This window comes from Ovis aries, chromosome 18, assembly GCF_016772045.2.
Source record: "Ovis aries strain OAR_USU_Benz2616 breed Rambouillet chromosome 18, ARS-UI_Ramb_v3.0, whole genome shotgun sequence".
Taxonomy (NCBI): Eukaryota; Metazoa; Chordata; class Mammalia; order Artiodactyla; family Bovidae; genus Ovis; species Ovis aries.
The window spans coordinates 39,374,067-39,400,568 of NC_056071.1; the positions used below are offsets into that span (position 1 = coordinate 39,374,067).

Genomic DNA, 26,502 nt, shown 5'->3' on the forward strand with positions numbered 1-26,502 from the left:
ACTGTGCACTTAAAAACTTTTAAGGTAGAGCTCATGTTATGTGCTTTTTACCAAAACAGAGAACAAAAAACTATTAATCTTGTAAGGGTAAGAAGCTTTACAAGGAGAAGATGCAGTCTGCTATGGATCTTTAACTCAGATTCAAGTGTGATACACTAAACTACATTCCCAAGTATTTATAAATTCTATTAACTACTTAATCTGGTTACCTCACAAATTTAGTTTTTAAAACACATAGTAATATCCTTGCTTTTTCTCATATGCTATGAAAACTCTTGATTCCTGAAATCCAGAGTAAAGAAAATAAGGACTCTAGTAATGTCAAATTGTTTTTATTAGAGATCTTACTTCTCAGAAATAAAATCCCAAAACTAAAGGCTTATGCTAACCTGAAAGTTATCAACATAATATCACAATATATATCTAAGGTATGAAGTAATGCTAGTTTATAAACTGTACATCCTATTTTAAGCTCTACATGAACTAGTTTTATTTTTTCCATTCTCCTTTTCTTTGTCCTTCCGACCTATGAAATTCAAGGTAATATCTAATGGTAGAAAATGAAAAAAGTTCCACTTGCTTGACTACTTGCATTTATTATATCTGTACTAGAATCAAAAGTATATCTGGTAGACGTGTTGATGAGAATGTAGAGAAACTGGAATTCTTATACATTTCTGGTGGTAATGTACAACAGCCCAGCCACTTTGGAAAAGAATTTGGAAATTCACCAAAAAGGTAAACACAGAGTTATTGTATGACTTAGCAATTCAACTCCTAGGTATAAACCCAAGAGACCTGAAAACACATGTCCACATTTCCAGACTGATGTTCAAAGCAGCATTATCCATTACTTCAAAATGTGGAATCAATGGAAAAGGCCATCAGTTGGACAAAGAATAGATAAACAAAATGTTATATATCCACAGAAAAGAGTATTACTTGGCAATGAAAGAAATGAGTTACTGACACATGCTGTAACATGGATTTTAAAAACTCTATGCTAACGGGAAGTAGCTACTCACAAAATAACCATTTACATAAAATATCTAGAATAGGCAAATCTACAGAGACAAAGTAGGTTAATGGTTGCCTAGGACTGGTGAGTGAGAGGTATAAAGGAAAGATGGGGAGTGGCAGCTAATGAGTACAAGGTTTCTTTACGGAGCAATGAAAATTTTCAAAACTTAGATTATGGTGATGGCTGAATAACTTTGTGAATACTCTAAAAACTGTTAAATTTATATCCTTTAATGGGTGAAATTTATGGCAGGTGAATTGTATCTTAATAAAGACATTAAAAGTTTAAATTAGATCTGGTAGCTTTCTGAGCCCAAACACAATGCAGAGTCTTGTTTCTTTCACAACAGTGACTGAACAATCATTACTATTCTAATCAGAGTAGTATTAAAATTTATTCAAAACACTCTAACAAAAATCAAGGTGTTCAAAATAACTCTGAACTACAGGAAATCATTCTCAAGTTTTAATTTTGCACTTATTTCAGAGATAATTCAGTCATTCTCTTGGCTTCAAAACTTCAAGATACATAAATTTAAAAAGTGCCTAAATAAAAAGTTTATTTGTCCATGATGCCATTTAGGAAAAAACACCTTAAATCTAAACTTTACATGCTTCTTTTTTGCAGAACTTTTTTTAAATTTTTACACATTTCTTTTAAAAACATCTATTTATTTATTTGGCTGTGCCAGGGCTTAGCTGCAGCATGCAAACTCTTTGTTGTGGCATGTGGGATCTAGTTCCCTGACTAGGGATCAATCCCAAGGCCCCCTGCATTGGGATAGTGGAGATTTAGCTACTGGACCACCAAGGATGAGCCTCTGCATGCTTTAAAATTTGTTAACAGTATTAACAAAAAGCTAAAGAGATTCATAATACCTGTTATACAAATAATGTTAACCTCTGCACTGAAGAATTGATGCTTTCAAATTGTGGTGCTGGAGAAGACTCTTGAGAGTCCCTTAGATAGCAAGGAGATTAAAACAGTCTTTCCTAAAGGAAACCAATCCTGAATATTCAATGGAAGAACTGATGCTGAAGCTCCAATACTTTGGCCACCTGCTGCCAAGAGTCGACTCAGTGGAAAACATTCTGATGCTGGGAAAGATTGAGGGCAGGAGGAGAAGGGGGCAACAGAGGATGAGAATGCGGATGGCATCAATGACACAAAGAACATGAGTTTGAGCAAGCTCCAGGAGACAGTGAAGGACAGGGAAACCTGGCGTAGTGCAATCCATGGAGTTGCAAAAAGTTGGACACAACTCAGCGATTGAGCAACAACAAGTAAGTATAGTCCATACCTTTTGATATCTTGTCCTTTTTGCTTAGGAGATTCACCTCCATTCAGGATCTGTTCTAAATTCTTTGTCTCTACTGATCCATTTGGTTCTGAATTGGACAGTCCAAGTAATGATCTTACCCGCTGAGACCGTACATCTAATATTGTATCTGTATAACCTACTTCCTGAAGATATCTATAAGAGAAAATTAAAAATATTAAATCCCATAATTTGCTAATACCTGCAAACTTGTTAAATAAAAATTACATCAAAAGATTTTAGAAAAATCCATAATCCTCTAAAATATACTCTTCCTTTCCCTAATACCTTTCTTCTCTATAGACTAGTTCCAGTTTTTTTTTTTTAAAGGGCTGATTACAAACCAAAATTTAATTGAGAAAGCATATAGATGGCTAATACTAATTAAGAGCCAATCATCCTAACGCCTAAAAAGCTCTAAACCTTTTAGGAGCCGACATATATATTACTCAAAATAGAAAAAAAAAAAAAAATCCAGAAAGTTGTAAAAGATGAATAGAATTAAACCTCTGAACAATGATAGGCCACCTTGAAAGCTTGGCTCTTAGTGAGAGGTTAATAGATAGTTCAGTTCTCCTTCTAAGATCTAAGATCTCACTGCAGTCCTATGGACCTGTGGTTTTCCAACTTTCCTTCTTAGCTAAACCAGGTTACCTACAAGGACCTACTATGAGACTTAAAATACAGATAATGGGTAATGAATGAGCTTGTGTGACAAATTTTAAAATTTCTTACCAAAGTACTGATATTTGACAGGCTAAGGGAAGATGTTAAAAAGAAGCCTTATATATTACTGACAAAATAACAAAAGATTTTAAAGTGAAAGCTAAAGACAGGGAGACTGGTTAGGACACTAACACAGCAAGAACTAAAACTGGAGAAGAGAAAAAAATGTGAGAAAAATAAGATAAAATCCAAGTAACTTGCCACAAAAGTAGATACAGCAGTATATTAAGGTGAGAATTTTCGAAACTTTTCAGGTTTCTAGCTGAGATGACTGAATGGTGATTCTACTCAGTAAAATGAATAATAAAGGGCCAGAATCTGGTTTTACAGGGTACTCATCAAATAATCATGTAGTATCTATCAAAGTGATAACATTTATTAGGTACAGTGATAAGAAAGGTCAAAAGCTCAGAAAAGAATGGACTGGGTGTACAGATTTGGGAGTCATTAGTGTTTGGTGATATTTGAAGCCATGAATTTAAATGAAGTTACCCAGAGAAAAAGCATAAATAAAAACAGAAAGCTTGGGGACAAAAACAGCTAAAGTACTGGAAAAGTAAGAAAACCACAAAGAAAAATTACAGCAAAGAATACGAGAAGTTAGGGTAAAAATAAACAGCAAAGAGTCATTTCATGAAAGTGAGAAAAACCAAGTTTCAAAAAGAAATGAGGAGTTTATGTCAAGTATTTCCAAAGGGTCAAATGAACAAAAGGGTCTCATAAATATGTTTGTGATAGAAGCTTCAGGGAAATACGAAAATGGAAAACTAGCTGAGAAATGAACAAGGAAGACTATTCACATAAACTATTTTTAGAGAAAGGTAAGAAGAGATAGACTATAAAGCCAGACGATGGGATTAGACATTTATGAGAGAAATTCTGCATACCTGTTTTCCCTAGAACCGTCCAACTCTTCTAAAAAAATGTGATCTTCTTTTGGAGGAAAGAAAAAAACCTCCACATTCTAACCATGTGGTCTTAACAGGCCATCAAAATCCAAAACAAACCAGGTAAAAACAACTGACTTGGTAGTTATTCAATCAAGTGAAGACAAATTTAATCCTCAGAAAGTATTCTGAATAAAACAAGGGATCCTCTGTCATCTGGAGAGAAGCGGTTTTCAGGAGAAAAGAATAAAGCTGACACACAGAGGAGCAGAACACCAAAGAGTTTAAGATCACATCCTGGATGCCCCACTCCCTGAGAAGTCCTCCAGTGACGCTCCAGCTCCTGTGTTCCCAACTCTTAGGCAACCAGCACTTCCCTTAACTCAGCTGGCTACTCTGGCATCCTTCCAAGCAATAACCTGTTTTTATTAAAACCTGAATTTTAGTCACCAAGAGTTCAGATTGATAAAAATTTCTTTGAATAGAACATTAGAAACTGAGATTATAAATACGAGGTTTAAATACATTTACAGGAAAAAAAAGCAAGAAGTGAAGAGTTCTCACCTGATAGCCTTTGTATTTTCAGTGAAGTAGAACCTAAGGTGCTCTAATGAGAGTAAGGAAGAATGGGTGGAGATGCAGTGCAAGTTTAGGAGGGCAAACTGAGGGCAACAGGAGCAAGAGATGACAAGGGATGTGGAAAAAGGCTCCATGAAATGTTTGGACAGAAAACCATGCATGTGTAATGGCATTCACACAATTCTATGACTTTTTTCCAAAAATTAATTAGAAACAGAAGCAACAGATAGTATGACAGCACTAGGGCTGAAATCCTGCAGGTAGGTATACTAAAGTGACAGGTGGGTAGCAAGAAAGCTAAGGGTACTGGCAAAAGGGTAAAGGATCATGGGGTCAAAGTAGGAGCTAACAAAGTAACAAAAAGAAATAAAAAACCCTACCACAAGAAAAAAAACAAATTCAAACCGACCACTGGTAGAGGAGATATGGAAAATGGGGCAGTCAAGATCAGATCAGAGGGCAAATAACAGGGGAACCAGATTAAGAGAAGTGGAATACGAACTGTCAGATCATTCCAGAGGTAGAACAGTTATAGGTTATAAGACGACCAAGGGTCTGACCACACTTTACTGGGTTACTGAAGCAAAGATAAAGATATCTAGGGTTGAGAAGGGTGAACAATTACAAATTACCTAAGATTTCAGTTGCATTCAAGTACCAAAGTTTTCAAAACACAAGGGAAAAGAACAAATAAATCTTTGTTTTATTTATTCTAGTTGATAAACAGTAAAAAGATTTGCCACAGAAGTACTTCTAACACACCAAAGAATTAAAACATCAATAATGTTCCTCAAAAATTCAAGTAAATTTAGTAAGGAAGCCAGTGCTGAAAAGTTTCTGACAACCAGATAAATTCCTTCTCTAAACCAGTCACAATCTCCCTTAAAACCAAATATGTGAATTTTGCAGTGAGAGTAATGAGTGTATCTGTAAGTATGAATCCTCAATTGTTTCTGACATTCTATTTCACAAATAAGAAAATAAGATCATTCTGAGAAATGTTTAAAGAAACATTCAGAGGATGCAAACTTTAAAAAGATTCAAAATCTAACAAAACAAAAAAGAAACAATATGAGAGCTATACACATTGTCCCACTATCATTAAATAATTTTCACTTGCCAACTGACTAAGTAAACACTTTCATACCTAAATCCTTAAAGCTGAAAATGAAGCATTACTCACTGTCTTAACAGTTGTCTGCCTTGCTTCCACGTTAACTGGCTATTCTGAGGTGCTGTGGGAGCCTCTGTGTCTTTGGTTTCTTCTAAAAATTAATAACAACAACAAAACAAGACAAGTTTCATACATGTTACTTCAACTCCTGATAACGCTGCCGAAGTTATCATAAAGTCCCACAAAAATATAGCAAAATATTTTACAAAGGATATAAGAAAATTAACTTAAGTGTTTACTGTGGGTTATTCATTTTAAGTGTTTATCCTGACAGCCCAAACACTTAAGCACCATTCTCCTTGTTTTAAAATTGGGAAAAGCCAAGTGTATATTAACTATAAGAAATTAAAAAAACAAAAGCCCAGGATTTGAAATATTATTAAATTCCATTTTTTAACTACCAGAATTCTGCTAATTTGAATGCTTCTGAAATTAAAAATATTTACTATTTACATAAATCAACACTGTTACGAAATTAGGTGTGTGTGTGTATGATTATATATATAAATATAATGAGCAACATACAGTTTGTATCAGTAGATGCTAAGTCTATGTACAAGACTCAATACAGTCTGTTTCACTTTTAGAACTAAAAGTTAAACCAGAAAACATTTTTCCTGTATGTAAAAAGTCATATTTTATTCTCAGGTAACAAAGTGTAAACATTAAAAAAGAGTTTAATGAACAGCATAACTTCAGATGAGTTAACTTCTTAACAAGCTTCTCCAGAGTGGTTCTTAAAACTTTATTGGCACTAATGATACAGAAATATTTTCCTGTAATTTCCCATTATAAAAATGAAGATAAAGCATGAATATAGGGCCATACATGACAAGCACTCACAGTGAATGAACTCCTACCATGGCTTGCTGTCATTAGTCTCCTAGACTCCTCAGAGTCATGTGAACTCTACTGGCAGGAATTCAAATATTCTTTGAAGGCATAACTTCTCTACCCCTAACAACCCATTATTAGTACCCTCTCATTCTTCCCCTATATATAGAAATATTTATAATTTCTAGAATTATCTCCTTCTTATAGCCCCCATTTTTTATGACTTTTTCCCACTTACACCATTTTATTTTTAAATCACATATAACATAAAATCATTGGCCAAAAGAACACATCTTAAAAAAGAATGTAACTGAGTCAAATCCCATCACTGAGAGTGTTAATATTTGAGATTCTCTTATTCCATATTTTCCATCTGAAGATAACATAGGTGAGCTTCTCCTCTCATTAAAAAAAAGGCATGATCTGAACTGCACTACAAGCTGCTTTTAACACCTAATAGACCTTAAACACTTTATCGCAATAAATATAGATTAACATCACATAATTATATAATTTTCTATAGAAAGTATACACCTACTTAACCAGTCCCTTAATGTTGAAATTTGGCTCCAGTTTTCACTGTTGCTAAAGGATATTCTTGAAGTACACCCAAGCATATATAGTTCAATGAATTTTTGAACATACCCATGTAACCAGTACCAAGATTAAGAAACAAAACACCATCAGTTCAGTTCAGTTTAGTCGCTCAGTCGTGTCCGACTCTTTGCAACCCCCTGAACTGCAGCACACCAGGCCTCCATGCCCATCACCAACTCCCGGAGTTCACTCAAACTAACGTCCATCGAGTCAGTGATGCCATCCAGCCATCTCATCCTCTGTTGTCCCCTTCTCCTCCTGCCCCGAATCCCTCCGAGCATCAGAGTCTTTTCCAATGAGTCAACTCTTTGCATGAGGTGGCCAAAGTACTGGAGTTTCGGCTTTAGCATCATTCCTTCCAAAGAACACCTGGGACTGATCTTTAGAATGGACTGGTTGGATCTCCTTGCAGTCCAAGGGACTCTCAAGAGTCTTCTCCAACACCACAGTTCAAAAGCATCAATTCTTCGGCACTCAGCCCTCTTCACAGTCCAACTCTGGCATCCATACATGACCACAGGAAAAACCACGCCTTGACTAGATGGACCTTTGTTGGCAAATGTCTCTGCTTTTTAATACGCTATCTAGGTTGGTCATAACTTTCCTTCCAAGGAGTAAGTGTCTTTTAATTTCATGGCTGATAAAGTCTGACACTGTTTCCACATCTATTTCCCATGAAGTGATGGGACCAGATGCCATGATCTTCATTTTCTGAATGTTGAGCTTTAAGCCAACTTTTTCACTCTCCTCTTTCACTTTCATCAAGAGGCTCTCTAGTTCTTCTTCACCTTCTGCCATAAGGGTGGTATCATCTACATATCTGAGGTTACTGATATTTCTCCTAGCAATCCTGATTCCAGCTTGTGCTTCTTCCAGCCTAGCATTTCTCATGATGTACTCTGCATATAAGTTAAATACGCAGGGTGACAATATACAGCCTCAGCACCCCAGAAAACTTTCATCATGCCCTTTTCCAACTCACTATATACTCCTTAGAAAGTATCAACACTACCCTGGTTTCTCAGCACAGGTTAACTTTTGAATTTGATATACATGAAACCATTTATATCAGTTTTAAAATTTTATGTGACCCACTCATGTTGTCAAGTTTTCTGTTCATTTGCTAAGTTCTGTCCAACTCTTTGCAACTCCATCAACTGCAGCATGCCAGGCTCCTCCATCCTCCACTATCTCCCAGAATTTGCTCAAATTCATGTCCACTAGTCAGTGACACAATCTAACCATCTTGTTTTCCCCTTTCTCCTTTTGCCTTCAATCTTTCCCAGCATCAGGGTCTTTTACAATGAGTTGGATCTTTTACAATGAGTCAGCTCTTCACATCAGGTGGTCAAAGTATTATAGCTTTAGCATCAGTTCTTCCAGTGAATATTTAGGGTTGATTTCCTTCAGGACTGACTGGTTTGATCTCCTTGCAACCCAAGGGTGGCTCAAGAGTCTTCTCCAGCACAAAAGCATCAATTCTTTAGTACTCAGCCTTCTTTATGGTCCAACTCTCACATCTGTACCTGACTACTGGAAAAACCACAGCCTTGACTACATGGTCTGAAGAGTCAAAGGAGAGAGTGAAAAAACTGGCTTGAAACTCAACATCAAAAAACTAAGATCACAGCATCTGGTCCCTTCACTTCATGGCAAACAGAAGGGGAAAAAGTGGAAGCTGTCAGGTTTGTTGTTGTTGTTCAGTTGCTAAGTTGTGGCCGACTCTGCAACTCCAAGGACTGCAGCATGGCAGGCTTCCCTGTCCTATCTTATCTCCTGGCGTTTGCTCAAATTCATGTCCACTGAGTCACTGATACTATTTAACCATCCGTTTGATTATAATTTATTTACTTTTCTTGCTAAATAACATTTTCTTACACTAAAATACCACAATTTACTTATCTATCCTATCAATAGAGAACATGAGTTGTTTCCAGTCTTTTACTATTAAAAGTAATAATACTATGAACATTCTTATACAAGCCTTGTGATGAACATTTCAAGGAGTAGAATTACTGTACCACAGGACATGCTTGTGTTCCCTTTAGCAATACAGTTATCTTCCACTTTTCAAAGCTTTATGTGACTTCACTTTTTTTCTTGTTTAAAGATTTACTTCTGGTTGGTCTGGGTCTTGATCACTGTACACGGACAGGCTTTCTCTAGTTGCAGCGAGTGGGGGCTACTCTTCACTGTGGTGCTCGGGTTTCTCTTGTTGCAGAACACAGGCCATAGGCGCATGGGTTTCAGTAGCTGCAGTCTGGGGGCTCAGTAATTGTGGCTCACAGGCTCAGCAGCTGTGTTGCTGCTGCTGCTAAGTTGCTTCAGTTGTGTCCAACTCTGTGCGACCCCATAGTGCAGCCCATCAGGCTCCCCCGTCCCTGGGATTCTCCAGGCAAGAACACTGGAGTGGGTTGCCATTGCCCTCTCCAGTGCATGAAAGTGAAAAGTGAAAGTGAAGTCACTCAGTCGTGTCCAACTCTTAGCGACCCCATGGACTGCAGCCTACCAGGCTCCTCCGTCCATGGGATCTTCCAGGCAAGAGTACTGGAGTGGGGTGCCATTGCCTTCTCCACAGCTGTGCAGCATGTGGTAATTTGCCAGACCAGGGATGGGACCCAAGACCCCTGCACATTGGCAGGCAGATTCTCACCAACTAGACCACCAGCAAAGCTCTCACATCACTTTTTTGAAGGACCTGCATGTAATACCTGTTTTCACTAGCCTAACTGAAAAAAAAAAAATTCAGAGACCTTTTTCACTTTTTATGAAAAAAGGTTAGGAAAAAAACCAGCCTCTTCAGCATTTGTTTTTCAGTAAGCTGTTGAAAAATGGCAGCACGCACCCACAAGCAGCAAGAGAGGCACCACCAAGCTCCATTATTAAGCCCCACGTCTATGCTTTATCTTCCAATTTATTTTGTGCACCATTAACAAGATGTGTCCAAAGGTAAATTACACCTTTGCCTTGTGTCACCTTGGCTTATGAATGGGAATGTTTTACTTTTGGACAGTGGGGGCTATTTGTATTGACATCACTTTCAGAGCAGTTTTATCAATTTAGAATTCCAATTACCAGTAGGTGCAAAATTCCTGGCTGATCCACACCCTCAGCAACACTGAAAAAAAAGACATTTTTTTCTCTTTTCACCATTTTGATAGGTAATGTATTGTGGTTTTAAGTTGCACTTCCTCAATAACTAATACATTTGAGCATCATTTCATATACTTACTGGCCATTTCTTTTATTAGTGACTTTTCAAGTCTTTTTGTCCCTATTTCTACCGTTGTAGATTTTTCCCCAAAATGGAGGGAAATAGGAGTTCTTTACAGAACTGGATACACATTCTTTTATAGGGTTAAGTTTAGGATATATGTATTGGTATTACTTGGACAAGTACATAGAAACACACACATCTTGTACTTCTTTCAAAACAATATTTTGTACATCTTCCTTTAACATTTTAAGTATAAAAAAGGCAATAATGATTCAATGTTTATCTCTATCTATACTTTGACATAAAGAATTTTGTCCTGTTGTTGGCATGGTGTATTTTTGTCCATTCCTTTGTCTGTCTTCCACTAAACATCCTGAGTAGCTTTTCTACATCAGTAAAAATAATTTGTTATCATTGTGGCTCCTATAAATAAAATACTTGGATGCTATTTTATTCTTCAATTTAAGGAAGTTTTAATAGTTAAGTTTACATTGGGAAGGTCCCCTTCAGAAGGGAAAGGATACTCACTCTATTATTCTGGCCTGGAGAATTCTATGGACTGTATAGTCTATGGGATTGCAAAGAGTCAGATACGACTGAGCCAGTTTCACTTTATACAGATAAAAACAGATGTGTCTTTATCCTATAGCTGCTGTGGGCAGGAGAGATTATCTGCTAATGACTTTATACAAACTTGCACCAAAACCAGTTAGCTAACTGTGATTTTTAGCTCTAGGAACAATGGGGCTGCAACTAGCCTCTTCACATTTACACAGACCAAGTGAGGAGAACAGTCCTCAAGTTATAGAAAGCAGGGGATTTCCTGGCAGTCCAGGGAATTGGCTAGGACTCAGCGCTTCCACTGCCAGGGCCCAGGATCAATACCTGGTTGGGGAACTAATCCTGCAAGCCACACAACACAGCACAGGCAAAACAAAAAAGAAAGTGACTGCTTATTTTCTGACTACTCTAGCCGTATTAGAAAAAAAATGAGTTACAGGAAAGCTGTGAAGGCATCAGGCTTCCTCTGTGGTGAACCACTGTACTCCCTCAAACTATGGAGGACTGCTATAGTAAAGAAAGTAATCCTGAAAATATACAGGCTTCACATCTTATATCACTTACTGTTGCTTCTCCAAGGAAGACGTCATCTTGTCCCTGACTCATCAGTGAGTCTTCATAACCCCTTAAAAGCCAGATCAAAGGAAATTCATGCCACTACTATCTTGCTCTCTTAATTTTATATATGACAACAACTAGGAAAATAAGTGTGTGTGTCTCTGTTAGTCACTCAGTTGTGTCTGACTCTGTGACCCCATGAACTATATATAGCCTGCTAGGCTCCTCTGTCCATGGATTTCTTCAACAATACTGGACTAGGTTGCCATTCCCTTCTCCAGGGGATCTTCCCAACTCAGGGATTGAACATGGGTTGACTGCACTGCAGGCAGGTTCTTTAGTATCTGAGCCATCAAGGAAGACAGGAAGATACAGTGTGGTACTAAAACTGGTAAGCGGAGAAGACCTCAAAATAAATCAACTGTACATATAGGGTGTTTCTGCCAAGTTTTTTTAAGTACTTAATATTAAAGTAAAAGCCAATTAGCTAAATTTTTACAAATCTATAACATTTAATTGTAAAAATAAAAACTCAACACTTTTCTTATTTTCCCTATTAAATATGCTTTAACTTTACTACCTATGAAAGCAACTATAACTTTCCTGGTGGCTCAGTGATAAAGAATCCACCTATAATGGAGGAGACTTTCAGAATATGCAGGAGACTTACAGAATATGCAGGTCTGACCTCTGGGTCAGGAAGATCCTCTGGAGTAGGAAATGGCAACCCACTCCAATATTCTTGCCTGGGAAATCCCATGGGCAGAGGAGCCTGGTGAGCTCAATCCACGGTGTCACAAAAGACTTGGATATGACTGAGAGACTAAACAACAACAAGGCAACTATACAAGAAGAAAATCTGTATATTCAAATGAAGACATATTTTTTCTTTATCTTAGTAACCAGCAGTCAAGAACAGTATAGAATTCAGTTTGCTTGCACTAGCAAAGTGCATATATAAATGGGCTCTCTATATATATCAGAAAATTATAGTAATGTTTCCCAATATTATATAAATCAAAAGATTTGTTCCTTATTAAACTTTTAGTCTACTCAAACTGTAATCATATGGAACCCTAAAATTAACACTGAACTGTTAGCCTTTTCTTATATCCAGCTTTTCTCTTCCCTGCATAATTGTTCATCACATTCTGCTCTTACACTCACTATTTTAGTAAAGAGCAAGGTCAACTGGAGAAAACGTTTTCCTTCTCGTTATCTTTATCTGGCTGCCTCCACCGTTCCCAAATTCAAACTTCCAATTTCTTTAGGACTAAACCAAGTTAATCACGGCATCTCTAGGAAAAGTTAACTTTTAAATGGCACAAAATTAAGTTTATGTAGGGGTTTCCTGGTGGCTCAGACAGGAAAGAATCTGCCTGCAATGCAGGAGATGAGAGTTCAATTCCTGGGTTGGGATGATCCCTGGAGAAGGGAAGGGCAATCCACTCTGGTATTCTCGCCTGGAAAATTCTATGGACAGAGGAATGTGGTGGGCCACAGTCCATGGGGTCTCAAAGAGTCGGACACAACTGAGCAACTAACACACACAAGTTTAAGTAGAATCAAACAAAAATTGCCTATAGGTGGTACAGAGAGTTACTCATTCCCTTTCACTTCTAATTGTGACCAAAAATACACCCAGTTTTACACAGGTTTCAAAACAAGAAAAATAAGACAAATAACCTCAGGATTAATGAGGAGGTAGATGAAACTTTTATTAACTTTTTATTTTCCCTCAAATTCTAAAAAGCATTATAATATAAGTAACCAATGCTATCAAAGCAAAATGGAGGAAAAGAGAACATGTCTGTTACCAAAAGTGAGCTTAAACCAGTTTTTCTAGAATGGAGGGGATGGAGGGCAGAGATTAACAGAAGAATCAAGTTTACCTGATTCAAAGGTTGGCATTTTCAAGTCACCTTGGTTCAGTTCTGTGCCATATTTTAATTTGTGATATTTTGCCCTGAAAATTTAATAATAAATTGTTGAAAGAAAAAAAAAAGTTTTATTTTTCTTTCTACACAGTTTAATAACTACTGGTATATATTTTTTTCAATGACAAACTAAAAAAGCATACGAATGTCAAGTTTCTTTAAACTTTAGTGCAAAAGAAGTTAGAGGGAAAAAATATACTGCACGTACAAGGAAAAAAAAAAGATTAATTATCCAAATAAGATACACACCCAAGTAAAGATAAATTTTTCCTAATTTGTTTACAAAAAAGCAAAAACCCCCCAAAACTTAGACTCTACAATAAAGAATATTACTTCAATTTAAAGATTTTAATCTTTTTTCTTTTGCCATATAAGGATCAAATCAAAGTATCATCCTTTATTTTGGGCAAATCTTTGTATCTTTCAGACAGTTTTCAAATACACTGTAAAATAACGTGAGAATAATATTGTTCTACTTTTATTTTATTCATACAAGAAAATAAGGGACACCTACCTTTCTTGTTTTAATGCATACTCTAACATCTTTATTCTTCTTACTAAATCCTTCTTCAAGTTTTCTTGACCTTTTCTTTCTCCTTGCAAAAATGCTATCCGAGCCTAAAAATATAAAAAGTGCATTTATTTTTACTTTTTAACTATACACAGGAAATTGAAAAAAGGAAAGCAATAAAGATAAAATTCTGCACTTTTATTCATTTATAGCAAGATTTAAAATTCATAGAAGTAGTTGATCAAACTTTCTTTGTTAGAAAATAGTCACTTTAAAATAAAGATAACTATAAATTAGCTATTTACATATAATCCGTATGGTCTCTACTACTAACAAATTTCACGTAATTTTAAAAGGAAATTTTACATGTAAAAATTATACCTAATTCCTAACAAACAAGTTACAAAGAACAGAAAGTTATCATATTCACGTTTTTCCTCAAATTACATACTGGTTGTTTTTAAAAGTCATACTACCTCAAAAGCATTTCTTTCATGAAACATTTAAAAATTTATAACCTTCCCCTTTCTGACCACCACACTTCAAAATCTTTCAACTCTTGAAACAATTATCCAAAGTATCACAAGTATTAGGTTGGTGAAAAAATAATTGTGGCTTTGGACCCAGAAATTAAAATCATTATAACTAGGCTAAAACAAATCTTCATTAACCAAAATAGGAACCATTACAATCAACACATTTTTGCAAATGACAGATATGTTTGTTTATTCCTGTACCACAAAAACCTGAGCTTCAAGATTCAACAAACTCTTGGAAAGCATTTTTTCTGCAAGACTGTCAAGATGCTGTAAGAAGTGGTAGTTGGTTGGCAAGAGATCAGGTGAGTGAGCCAAAACTTCACAGCCCAAGACACTGAACTTTTGATGCATGGGCTGTGTGACATGCGTTCAGGCGTTGTTGTGGAGAAGAACTGGGCCCTTTCTCTTGACCAATGCTGGCTGCAGGTGATGCAGATTTCTGTGTATCTCATCAATCTGCTGAGCATATTTCTCAAATGTAATGGTTTCACTGGGATTCAGAAAGCTGTTGTGGACCAGTCAGCCAGCAGCCCACCAAACAGTGACATGATCTTTTTTGGTGCAAGTTTGGCTTTGGGAAGTGCTTTGAAGCTTCTTCTTGATCCAACCACTGAGCTGACTGTTGGCAGCTGTCATACAAAATCACTTTTCATCACAGGTCATAATCTGATTAAGAAATGGTTTGTTGTTGTTGAGTAGAATAAGAGAAGACAACACTTCAAAAGGACAATTTTTAAAATTTCTGGTTAACTAGTGAGGCACCCATTTATCAAGGTTTTTCACTTTTCCAATTTGCTTCAAATTTTGAATGACTGTAGAATGGTCGACACTGACTTCTTCAACAACATCTTGTGTAGCTGTAAGAGGATCAGCTTTGATGATCCTCTCAATTGGTCTTGTAAACTTTCAATGGCCAGCCACTGCACTCCTTATTTTCAAGGCTCTAATTTCCTTTGCAAAGCTTCTTGTACCACCATTGCACTGTACCTTCATTAGCAGTTCCTGGGCCAAATGCATTGATGATGTTGTGAGCTGTCTCCACTGCTTTATAATCATTGTGAACTTGAATAAGAACATTATTCAAATTTGCTTTTTGTCTAACATCAATTCCCTAGTCTAAAGCACATATAAAATAAACAGCAAGTAATGAGTCATTAATAAGAAAAAAATGACGTATAATATAATCACATTTAAGAATGTATTCCAATATCAATGGTAAAGTTCAAGAATGCAAAACAGTAATTATTTTCTGCAATTACTTCTTGTACCAATCTAACAACTGAAGTTATATGTTTAACAACATCGTTACTTTCTACCATCATTTTTCTACAGTGAATTTTTTTTCCCTTTTAATTGCCTTATTTCCTTAGAGAGACAAGTCTCCATCTTTTTCTGGCCCTTCCCAGAAGGTCAGCCTCCTTTAATTACCCACATTAAAGAGTGATATGATTAATAAGACTGGCATCTGAATGAGGTATTTCCTGTTACAAATATGCCTGCAATAAAATTAACTTTCATAGTTTTGCTGAGATGACCCATAGATGTATTTCTTCATTAATGGAAAGTAAGCTACTCAATAACCTAAATTATGGTTAATTTAAGAAGTTTTTTTTTTTTTAAAGTTTCAGTGAACACAGAATCATAACAAATGAACTCATCGGGATGATTTAACACATTAAGTTTGGGAAAATTGAGTAAAATCGCCCACAACTCCAGAAGACCTGAAAATGATACGCAGCTATATAACATACAGTCTAAATGCAAGTTTCAAAACAAAAATAAAGATCTAGGAGAATGATAAAGATTCAAAACCTAGTAATAGTCTAAGATCCATAAGAGAAAAGCAGCACTTCAAACTCTTTTAAGCTATGAAGCAAAGGTAAAATATGTCTATTTCATTATACAGAATCAAGAATTTCTGATTGAAGGTTTTCTTCTGCATTGGCTTAGGACAAAAAAATATGAATCACGTACTATAGTGACTCCAAATTCCAGATCTCAGAAGTATTTTACCATTAGCACCAGATGATGAATGAAATTCATTTTGTTCTACTTCTTAATAAGGAGTAACTGGAGATTTTCAGGTTGAAACAGGCACTGAAAACTTTAAAAAATCTTTTTTTGGAATTTTGGTATTAAAAAATCATCCATACCTAGAGAATCCAATAAATGAAACAAAGCAGCACCAATCATGTAAAATAACAGGCACACCGAAGCAGTTTCTGAACAGGAGCCAAAAGGGGATAATTTAGAAAGACACAAGACAACAAAATGGTTAAGAATTCATTAAAATTCAGAAACCTTAAAAGGACATAGTTTAACTCAAAAAACATGAAGAGGGGGGTAAAAAAACAGATTAATGATGGAAAAGACATAACTATTGGAACTGACCTTACAATCTGTACAGACTAAAAAGATAAAGGTAATGTCTTAGTGATGATAATGACCAATTAAATAACAGATTTGGCATTTGGTAAAGGATCAATGCAAAGAAATAGAGGAAAACAATAGAATGGGAAAGACTAGAGATCTCTTCAAGAGAATTAGAGATACCAAGGGAACATTTCATGCAAAGATGGGCTCGACAAAGGACAGAAATGGTATGGACCTAACAGAAGCAGAAGATATTAGGAAGAGGTGGCAAGAATACACAGAAGAACTGTACAAAAAAGATCTTCACAAACAAGATAATCATGATGCTGTGATCACTCATCTAGAGCCAGACATCCTAGAATGTGAAGTCAAGTGGGCCTTAGAAAGCATCACTATGAACAAAGCTAGTGGAGGTGATAGAATTCCAGTTGAGCTATTTCAAATCCTGAAAGATGATGCCGTGAAAGTGCTGCACTCAATATGCCAGCAAATTTGGAAAACTCAGCAGTGGCCACAGGACTGGAAAAGGTCAGTTTTCATTCCAATGCCAAAGAAAGGCGATGCCAAAGAATGCTCAAACTACTGCACAATTGCACTCATCTCACACGCTAGTAAAGTAATGCTCAAAATTCTCCAAGCCAGGCTTCAGCAATACGTGAACCGTGAACTTCCAGATATGCAAGCTGGTTTTAGAAAAGGCAGAAGAACCAGACATCAAATTGCCAACATCCGCTGGATCATGGAAAAAGCAAGAGAGTTCCAGAAAAACATCTATTTCTGCTTTATTGACTATGCCAAAGCCTTTGACTGCGTGTATCACAATAAACTGTGGAAAATTCTGAAAGACATGGGAATACCAGACCACCTGATCTGCCTCTTGAGAAACCTATATGCAGGTCAGGAAGGAACAGTTAGAACTGGACATGGAACAACAGACTGGTTCCAAAGAGGAAAAGGAGTACGTCAAGGCTGTATCTTGTCACCCTGCTTATTTAACTTCTATGCAGAGTACATCATGAGAAACGCTGGACTGGAAGAAACACAAGCTGGAATCAAGATTGCCGGGAGAAATATCAATAACCTCAGATATGTAGATGACACCACCCTTATGGCAGAAAGTGAAAAGGAGCTAAAAAGCCTCTTGATGAATGTGAAAGAAGAGAGTGAAAAAGTTGGCTTAAAGCTCAACATTCAGAAAACAAAGATCATGGCATCTGGTCCCATCACTTCTTGGGAAATAGATGGGGAAACAGTGTCAGACTATTTTGGGGGGCTCCAAAATCACTGCAGATGGTGACTGCAGCCATGAAATTAAAAGATGCTGACTCCTTGGAAGGAAAGTTATGACCAACCTAGACAGCATATTCAAAAGCAGAGACATTACTTTGCCAACAAAGGTCCATCTAGTCAAGGCTATGGTTTTTCCAGTGCTCATGTATGGACGTGAGAGTCATGTACGGATGTGAGAGCTGGACAATAAAGAAGGCAGAGTGCTAAAGAATTGATGCTTTTGAACTGTGGTGTTGGAGAAGACTCTTGAGATCCCTTGGACTGCAAGGAGATCCAACCAGTCCATCCTAAAGGAATTCAGTCCTGAATATTCATTGGAAGGACTGATGTTGAAGCTGAAGCTCCAATACTTTGGCCACCTGATACAAATAGCTAGCTGACTCACTGGAAAAAAACCCTGATGCTGGGAAAGATTGAAGGCAGAAGGAGAAGAGGGCAACAGAGGATAAGATGGTTGGATTAGTATCACTGATTCAATGGACATGAATTCGGACAAACTCCAAGAGATTATGAGGGACAGGGAAGCCTGGTGTGCTGCAGTCCATGGGGTTGTGAAGAGTCGGACATGACTTGGCAACTGAATAACAACAGCAATAAAGGATCAAGGACAACAGATTTTTCAATTGTTTTTACATGTCATGATGCACCATTGATAGAATCATCTTTGCAAATAACCTTTTAAAAAGTAACGGCAAAAACCATCTTTACAATAGCATCAAAAACCAAAAGTACCTAGTAATAAACCAAAGATATACAAATCTCTAAACAAAAAGTTTAAAACTTTAATGGAGACATAAAAGATAAATGGACTAGCAAACTCACTACTGGAAAATATAAATTTTCACACACACATTAACCAAAACAATTAACATAATTCAAAACAATTAATGTAATTCCAATATACTCCCAAAGTGTGTGTACAGAATTAGAAAAGCTAATAATGAAGCCTTTGAAAGGTTGCAAGAATTACCAAAGTGTGATATTCAGAAACATAAAAGGAGCGATGCATTGGGAAAACGGTGTCAACAGACTTGCTTGACGGAAGGGTAGTCATAAATCTCCAATATGTAAAAAATGCAGTATCTGCAAAGTGCAATAAAATGAGGTGCCAGCAAATGTTTTTTTATGATCTATCTCTTCATAATCTCAGATTAAGGAAAGATTTCTTGAATAAGATAAAGACACCAAGGCCTTCTCAGGTGGTCCAGTGGCTAAGGCTCTGTGCTCCCAATGCAAAGAGCCTGGTTCAACCTCTGGTCAGAGAACTAGATCCCACATGTCACAACTAAAAAATCCCACATGCCTCAATGAAGACCCTGTCTGCCACAACAAAGATCCAACACAGCCAATAAAGAAAAGGATAGATAAATCCACTACAATTAAAGACTTTCTGTTCAAGATAAAGCAGGGACTAGCAGGCAACCTTTTGGACAATCCCAAGTGAAAAATGGTTTAAAAAAAACTAGAAGAGGCAACACAGACCCAATGTGACTTGCAAAGCCTAGTATATTTACTATTAAAGTTTGCAAACTTTCCGATATTAGACAAAACAGACTTAAACGATAAAAGGCTGCAAAAGACAGAGAACACTATGTACTAATAAGAGGTTCAATACAACAAGAAAACTAAGATCATGGCATCCGGTCCCATCACTTCATGGCAAATAGATGGGGAAACAATGGAAACAGTGACAGATTTTATTTTCTTGGGCTCCAAAATCACTGCAGATGGTGATTGCAGCCATGAAATTAAAAGACGCTTACTCCTTAGAAGGAAAGCTATAACCAACCAGACAACATATTAAAAAGCAGAGACATTACTTTGCCAACAAAGGTCCGTCTAGGCAAAGCTATGTTTTTTCCAGTAGTCATGTATGGATGAGAGTTGGACTATAAAGAAAGCTGAGTGCCGAAGAATTGATGCTTTTTAACTGTGGTGTTGGAGAAGACTCTTGAGAGTCCCTTGGACTGCAAGGAGATCCAACCAGTCAATCCTAAAGGAAATCAGTCCTGAATATTCATTGGAAGGACTGATGCTGAAGCTGAAACTCCAATACTCTGGCCACCTGATGCAAAGAACTGACTCATTTGAAAAGACCCTGATGCTGGGAAAGATTGAAGGTGGGAGGAGAAGGGGATGACAGAGGATGAAATGGTTGGATGGCATCACCGACATGGTGGATATGAGTTTGAGGAAGCTCCAGGAGTTGGTGATGGACAGGGAAGCCTGGCGTGCTGCAGTCCATGGGATCGCAAGGAGTCAGACATGACTGGGCAACTAAACTGACAATAAGAAAATACAACAATTATATTTATGTACCCAATGATTCCATCAAAATATGTAATGCAAAAACTGACAGAATTACAGGGAGAAAAAGTTAGGGAATAATAGCTGGAGTCTTCAATATTCCACTTCAGTAACATACAGAAGTACAAGACCGAAAATAAGGAAATAGAGGACCTGAACAACTCAATAAACCTGAGATCTAACAGATATATAAGAAACACTCTATCCAACAAGAGCAGAATACATTCTTCTCAAATATTCTCAAAGACAGACCATACATCAGAATACCAAACCAAGCCTAATCAATTTAAGAACACAAATAGCATTAAAAATATTTCCAATGGGACTCCCTCAGTGGTCCAGTGGTCAGGAATCCACCTGCCACTGCAAGGGACACAGTTTCAGTATCTCGTCCACGATGATCCCACATGTCACAGGGCAACGGAAGCCCACGTGCCGCAACTCCTGAGCTCACATGCCCTAGAGCTGGTGCTCGGCAGTGACAGAGGCCACTGCAATGAGGAGCCAGCATACCACAGCTAGAAGTAGCCCCCATTTGCCATAACTAAAGTTCATGCACCAATGAAGACCCAGCAAAGCCAAATAAATAAGTATATATTTAAATTCTTATGATCACAGTAGATGAAGCTAGAAATCAAAAACAGAAAAAAGAACTTGAAAAAGCCACAAACCCTTGGAAATTAAACAATACACTCTTAAATAACTCATAAAACAAAGAAATCATCAGGAATATTAAAAAATACTTAGGAATGAAAATAAAAAACACAGGACTTACCAAAACTTATGAGACACTGCAAAAGCAGTGCTAAGTGAAAAACTTTTAGCTATAAAGGCTTACGTTAAGAAGCAAGAAAGAACTAAAATCAACAAGAAAACTTTAAGAAATTCAAAAAATGAACTAAACCCAAAGCTAGCAGAAGGAAAGAAATAATAAAGACTAAAGCATAGAAATAAAATGGAGAAGAGAAAAATAGAAAAAAATAAGTCAACAAAATCAAACTTAGTTCTTCAAAAAGATCAACAAAATCCACAAACCATTACCTGGGTTGACTAAGGAAAAACACACATACCCACACACAACTAAATTCAGAAATGAAAGGCGGGGGTACATTACGACCAATTCTACAGAAATGAAAAGGATTAGACAAGTACCACAAACAACTGTACACCAACCAACAAACTGGGTAACCTAGAAACACAAAATTCACCAAGAATGAATAATGAAGAAAAGAAAAAATCTGAAAAAGGTCTATAATAAAAAGATTAAATTGATAATTCAAAATTTCCCTACAAAGAAAGTCTTTGCATTACTAGTGAATTCTACCAAACATTTAAAAATTTAACACGAATCTTTAAAACATTTCCAAAAATTTTAAAGGGACATTCCTTAGTTCAATGAGGCCAATATTGCCTGAAAAGGCAAAGTTAAAAAACACTGCAAGAAAACCACAGACACTGATCAGTATAAATACCAATGCAAAAATTCTCAAAAAAATACCAGTATATCAAATCCAGCAGCATATTACAAAGATTACAAATCATGACCAAGAGAGATTTATCCCTGGAATGCAAGGATGGTTCCACACAAGAAAACCAACAAATATAAAATACTACATGAAAAGAATACAGGAGGAAAAAAAATGACCATTTCAACTGATACAGAAAAAAGAATTTGATGCAACTGAACATCCTTTTCTTGATTTAAAAAAAAAAAACTGTAAATAAAACTAGGAACACAAAGGAAACTCTCACAACATAATAAAAGCCATTTATGAAAAACTACAATGAACATCATACCAAGACTGAAAGCCTCTACTCAAAAATCAGAACAAGGATGTCTGCTTCTAACGCTCTTGTTCAACTTAGAACTAGAAGTCATACACAGAACAATGAAGCAAGGAAAATAAAAGGCACCTAAGTTAAAAAGGAAGAAGAAAAATTATCTCTGTACAGAAGATGTTATATGTGAAACAAATCCAAAAGATTCCACAAGTCTGTTACTACGAATTAAGCAAAATACCAGGACACAGTCAACACACAAAAATCAACAGCATTCCCATACACTATCAATGAAAGAAAATTATGAAGACAATTCCATTTACAAAAGCACCAAAAAGAACAAAATACTTAATGTAACACTTATAAAAGGTGAAAGACTGCTAAAATAAAAACTACAAGTATCACTGAATGAAATTAACGACAGAAATAAGTGTAAACACATTCCACATTTGTGAATTATAAGACTATTACTAAAATGTCAATACTAGCCAACTGATCTACAGGTTCAGTGAAATCTCTATCAAAACCCCAAGGTACTCACTGGGTCTATGTGTTATCATCTGAGCTATCCAACAATCAATATATAATTATCACATATCAATCTAAAAAAATTTTTGACACTGACAGCACAGCACTTTTTTAAATTGCGAGACCACTAGAGGTCACTAGTGCAAAACATCCAGCACTGACTCAGCTAAAATACTATCAACCTGAATTATTTGTTAGTGTAGTTTCCAACGTTTCTAAAATAAGAGTATTTTACTTAAAAACTTAACAAAACATTTTATTGTAAGATTTTTCTTACTTTAAGCCATATTTAAACTGAATGCAAACACTGGATATAGGTGATTTTATCTAATGATTTTAAAACATTCTTTAGAATTCATTAAAAAACAAATATTTAGAAACTACAACATCATTAAGCTCAAATTAACAGATAAGGAACTGAAAAGTGTTAAATACTTTAGATATGGAAGAAAACTGAACACAGTCAGGTTACAGCAACTAATGTTAATATTTAAAATAGTATGGTCTCATGAGGTCGCTGAGTCGGACACAACTGAGCAACTTCACTTTCACTTTTCACTGTCATGCACTAGAGAAGGAAATGGCAACCCACTCCAGTGTTCTTGCCTGGAGAATCCCAGGGACGGCGGAGCCTGGTGGGCTGCCGTCTATGGAGTCACGCAGAGTCGGACACGACTGAAGTGACTCAGCAGCAGCAGCAACAAATGTTAGTACCTTCTTCCCTTTAAGGGGCAACTCAGATTATACAGGTGATTCTGTTCTAAGCACTTAAATATTTGGGGTTAATTCGTGTTCAGCTGTAAATAATTCAAACTACAAGTATAGTCAGGTGACTCACGGAATTTTATATGAATGTAGAATACAGAAAAGTTAGTAATTTATAGAAGTTTCAAAAACCAGCTAATTACAAATATCAAGGAGGCTAGAGTTTACACACACAAACACACTTAGATTCATGATTCAGTGTGTTGAGGAACTGGAACTACACAGAAATTTTTGTATAACCCCCTTGAAATTCAAGCGCTCAGTCCCCACTTAACGTACAGTACACTCAAAAAGTATACTGTACAAGATACTAAAAAAGTATACTATCTTTTCAAGAAAAATGAACAAAAAAAGCGTGCCTGCAATAGCCTGTAAGATTTTTCGTAAAAATAACCTTTTCCAATTTTATATATAGCTAACAATTACAAGGAAATGAGAAACACAAAATACTAAGATTTCCAGAGGCAAATAAAACTTGTAGTTTTTTAATCTCTGCTATTTATAAATGAGTCTAATACAAAATTTAACAGAAATACTACAATCATCCTCTAAAATTCCAAAGTAATTTTACATGGTAATATTTGGTTTAAAGCATAAGAGACTTCCAATTTTAAACAATCAAATCTGTATTTCATTAAATTCTCATTTATCTGACATCTGAAAGCATAAAGCTCCAAGTATAAGCAGATTTTCTATAAGCAGAAGAATTTACCCCTTCAAACCATAAACCATTTTAATGGACTTTTTAAAAAAACACGTGTTTAGGGAACTCCTTGGGCTTCCCTGGTGGCTCAGTCAGTCAGTAAGGAATCTGCCTGCAGCGCAGCAGAGCAGGGTTCGATCCCTGGGTCGGGAAGATCCTCTGGAGTAGGAAACAGCAACCCACTCCAGTATTCTTGCCTGGAAAATCGCATGGACAGAGAAGCCTGGCAGGCTAGATACAGCCCATGGGGTCGCAAGAGTCGGATATGATTTAGCCACTAAACCACCACCATACTGGCAGTACAATAGTCAAGACTATGCATTTTCACTGTCATTGCCCAGGTTCAACACCTGGTCTGGGATCCTGCAAGCTGTGCAGCATGGACAAACAAATAAATTCATAAATAAGTTAAAAAAATTTTTTTTCTTTCCATAGAAAAAATAAAAGCACATGTTTAGTGACATCTTGACTAATTTAAAAACTTTTTGCAAATGGGATCTACTTAAAGCTTTTGCACAGCAAAGGAAATAAACCAAAAAACCACAGACTGGGAGAAAATATTTGCAAATGATGTGACCGACAAGGGATAAATCTCCCAAGTCTACAGACAGCTCATGAAGTTTAATATGATCAAAACTAACAATTCAATCAAAAAATGGATAGAAGACCTAAATAGACATTTCTCCAAGGATAGCCAAGATGCACATGAAAAGATATTCAACATTGCTATTAGAGAAATGCAAATCAAAACTACAATGAGATATTACCTCTCACACCAGTAGAAAAATCCACAAACAATAAATGCTACAGGGTGTGGAGAGAAGGGAACCTTCCTAAACTGTTAGTGGAAATATAAATTGGTACAACGATTATGGAGAACAGTATGGAGGTTCCTTAAAATACTAGAAATAGAGCTGCTACCTTATGAGCCTGCAAGCCCACTCCTGGGCATACATTCAGGGAAAACATGATCTGAAAGGATACACATGCTCCACTGTCTATTACAGCCCTGTTTATAACAGCCAAGACATGGAAGCAACCGAAATGTCCACTGACAGAGGATAAAGATGTGGTACACATACACAATGAAGCATTTCTCAGACTTTAAAAAGAATCAAATAATGCCGTTTGCAGCAACAATGGATGGACCTAGAGATTGTCATACTGAGTGAAGCAAGTCAGATAGAGAAGCAGAAACATCGTATGACATCCCTTAAATGCAGAATCTACAAAGACACTACACAAATGTACTTATTTACAAAACAGAAATAGAGCTGGGACTTCCCTGGCGGTCCAGACGTTAAGAATCTGCCTGCCTGGGGAGGGAGGTGGGAGGGAGGTTCAGGATTGGGAACACGTGTACACCCGTGGCGGATTCATGCTGATGTATGGCAAAACCAATACAGTACTGTAAAGTAAAATAAAAGAAAAGAAAAAAAGAAAAAGAATCTACCTGCCAACGCAGGGGACATGGGTTCAGCCCGTGGTCCAGGAAGATTCCACATGCCACAGGCAACTAAGCCCATGCATCACAACCACTGAACCCCATGTGCTCTAGAGCCCATGCTCCACAACAAGAGAGACAAGAGACCCAGCACAGACAAAAACAAACCAAATTAAAAAAAAATCTTCACAGCAACATCAACAAAAAACCCAACAAAACCCAGAAACAGACTCACAGACTTTAGAGAATGGACTTAATGGCTGCTGGGGGTTGGAGGGGTGGGTTGAGGAACGGCAGGTGAAAGGAACAGTTAGGGAGTTTAGGATGGGCAGGTACACAATGCTATATTTAAAATGGATAACGATGTTGTGAGACATCAGTGAAGGCAAACACCTTTACACACTGATGGTGGTGACATGATCAGTGAATGCCCTGTGCTTCAGTCCCAATTGCTACTGGCCCTAGCATCAAGAAGTGGGACTTGGAGGGAAAAATCATTTTGGATGAACTGAAGCAAGAAGTTATCAACACCAGTAGCAAGGCAGAGCCTCCCCAGTGTGCCTCTGGCCTGGTACGCTAATGGCCAGATTCTCTTCGCTGCTGCTAAGTCACATCAGACTCTGTGCGACCCCATAGGCTGAATGTAAAACCTGTTGTGAGTTTAGCAGGTGACCATTGGCACCCACTAGAAACAAATGGGGTAGAGCTTTAAAAATTTAAAAGAATGGACACATGTATGGCTGAGTTTCTTTGCTATCCACCTGAAACTGTCACAACATTGTTAACTGGCTATACTCCAATACAAAATAAAAAGTTTAACTTAAAAAAAAAGTAAAATTAGTATTACCTTTCCA

General features: G+C 36.8%; 1 protein-coding gene across 4 annotated transcripts in view; it reads right to left on the minus strand.

Annotated features, from left to right (window-relative positions):
• STRN3 (striatin 3) overlaps positions 1 to 26,502 on the minus strand; it is a 105,146-nt gene that overhangs the window by 46,715 nt on the left and 31,929 nt on the right. For all 4 annotated transcript variants that reach the window (XM_027957229.3, XM_027957227.3, XM_027957228.3 and 1 more), the window contains exons 2-5: positions 13,924 to 14,027; positions 13,365 to 13,438; positions 5,715 to 5,796; positions 2,322 to 2,495 (exon numbers count right to left, since the gene is read on the minus strand). In XM_027957229.3, coding sequence (XP_027813030.1) covers positions 2,322 to 2,495; positions 5,715 to 5,796; positions 13,365 to 13,438; positions 13,924 to 14,027 — 434 coding nt within the window. The remainder of the gene's footprint in view (positions 1 to 2,321; positions 2,496 to 5,714; positions 5,797 to 13,364; positions 13,439 to 13,923; positions 14,028 to 26,502) is intronic.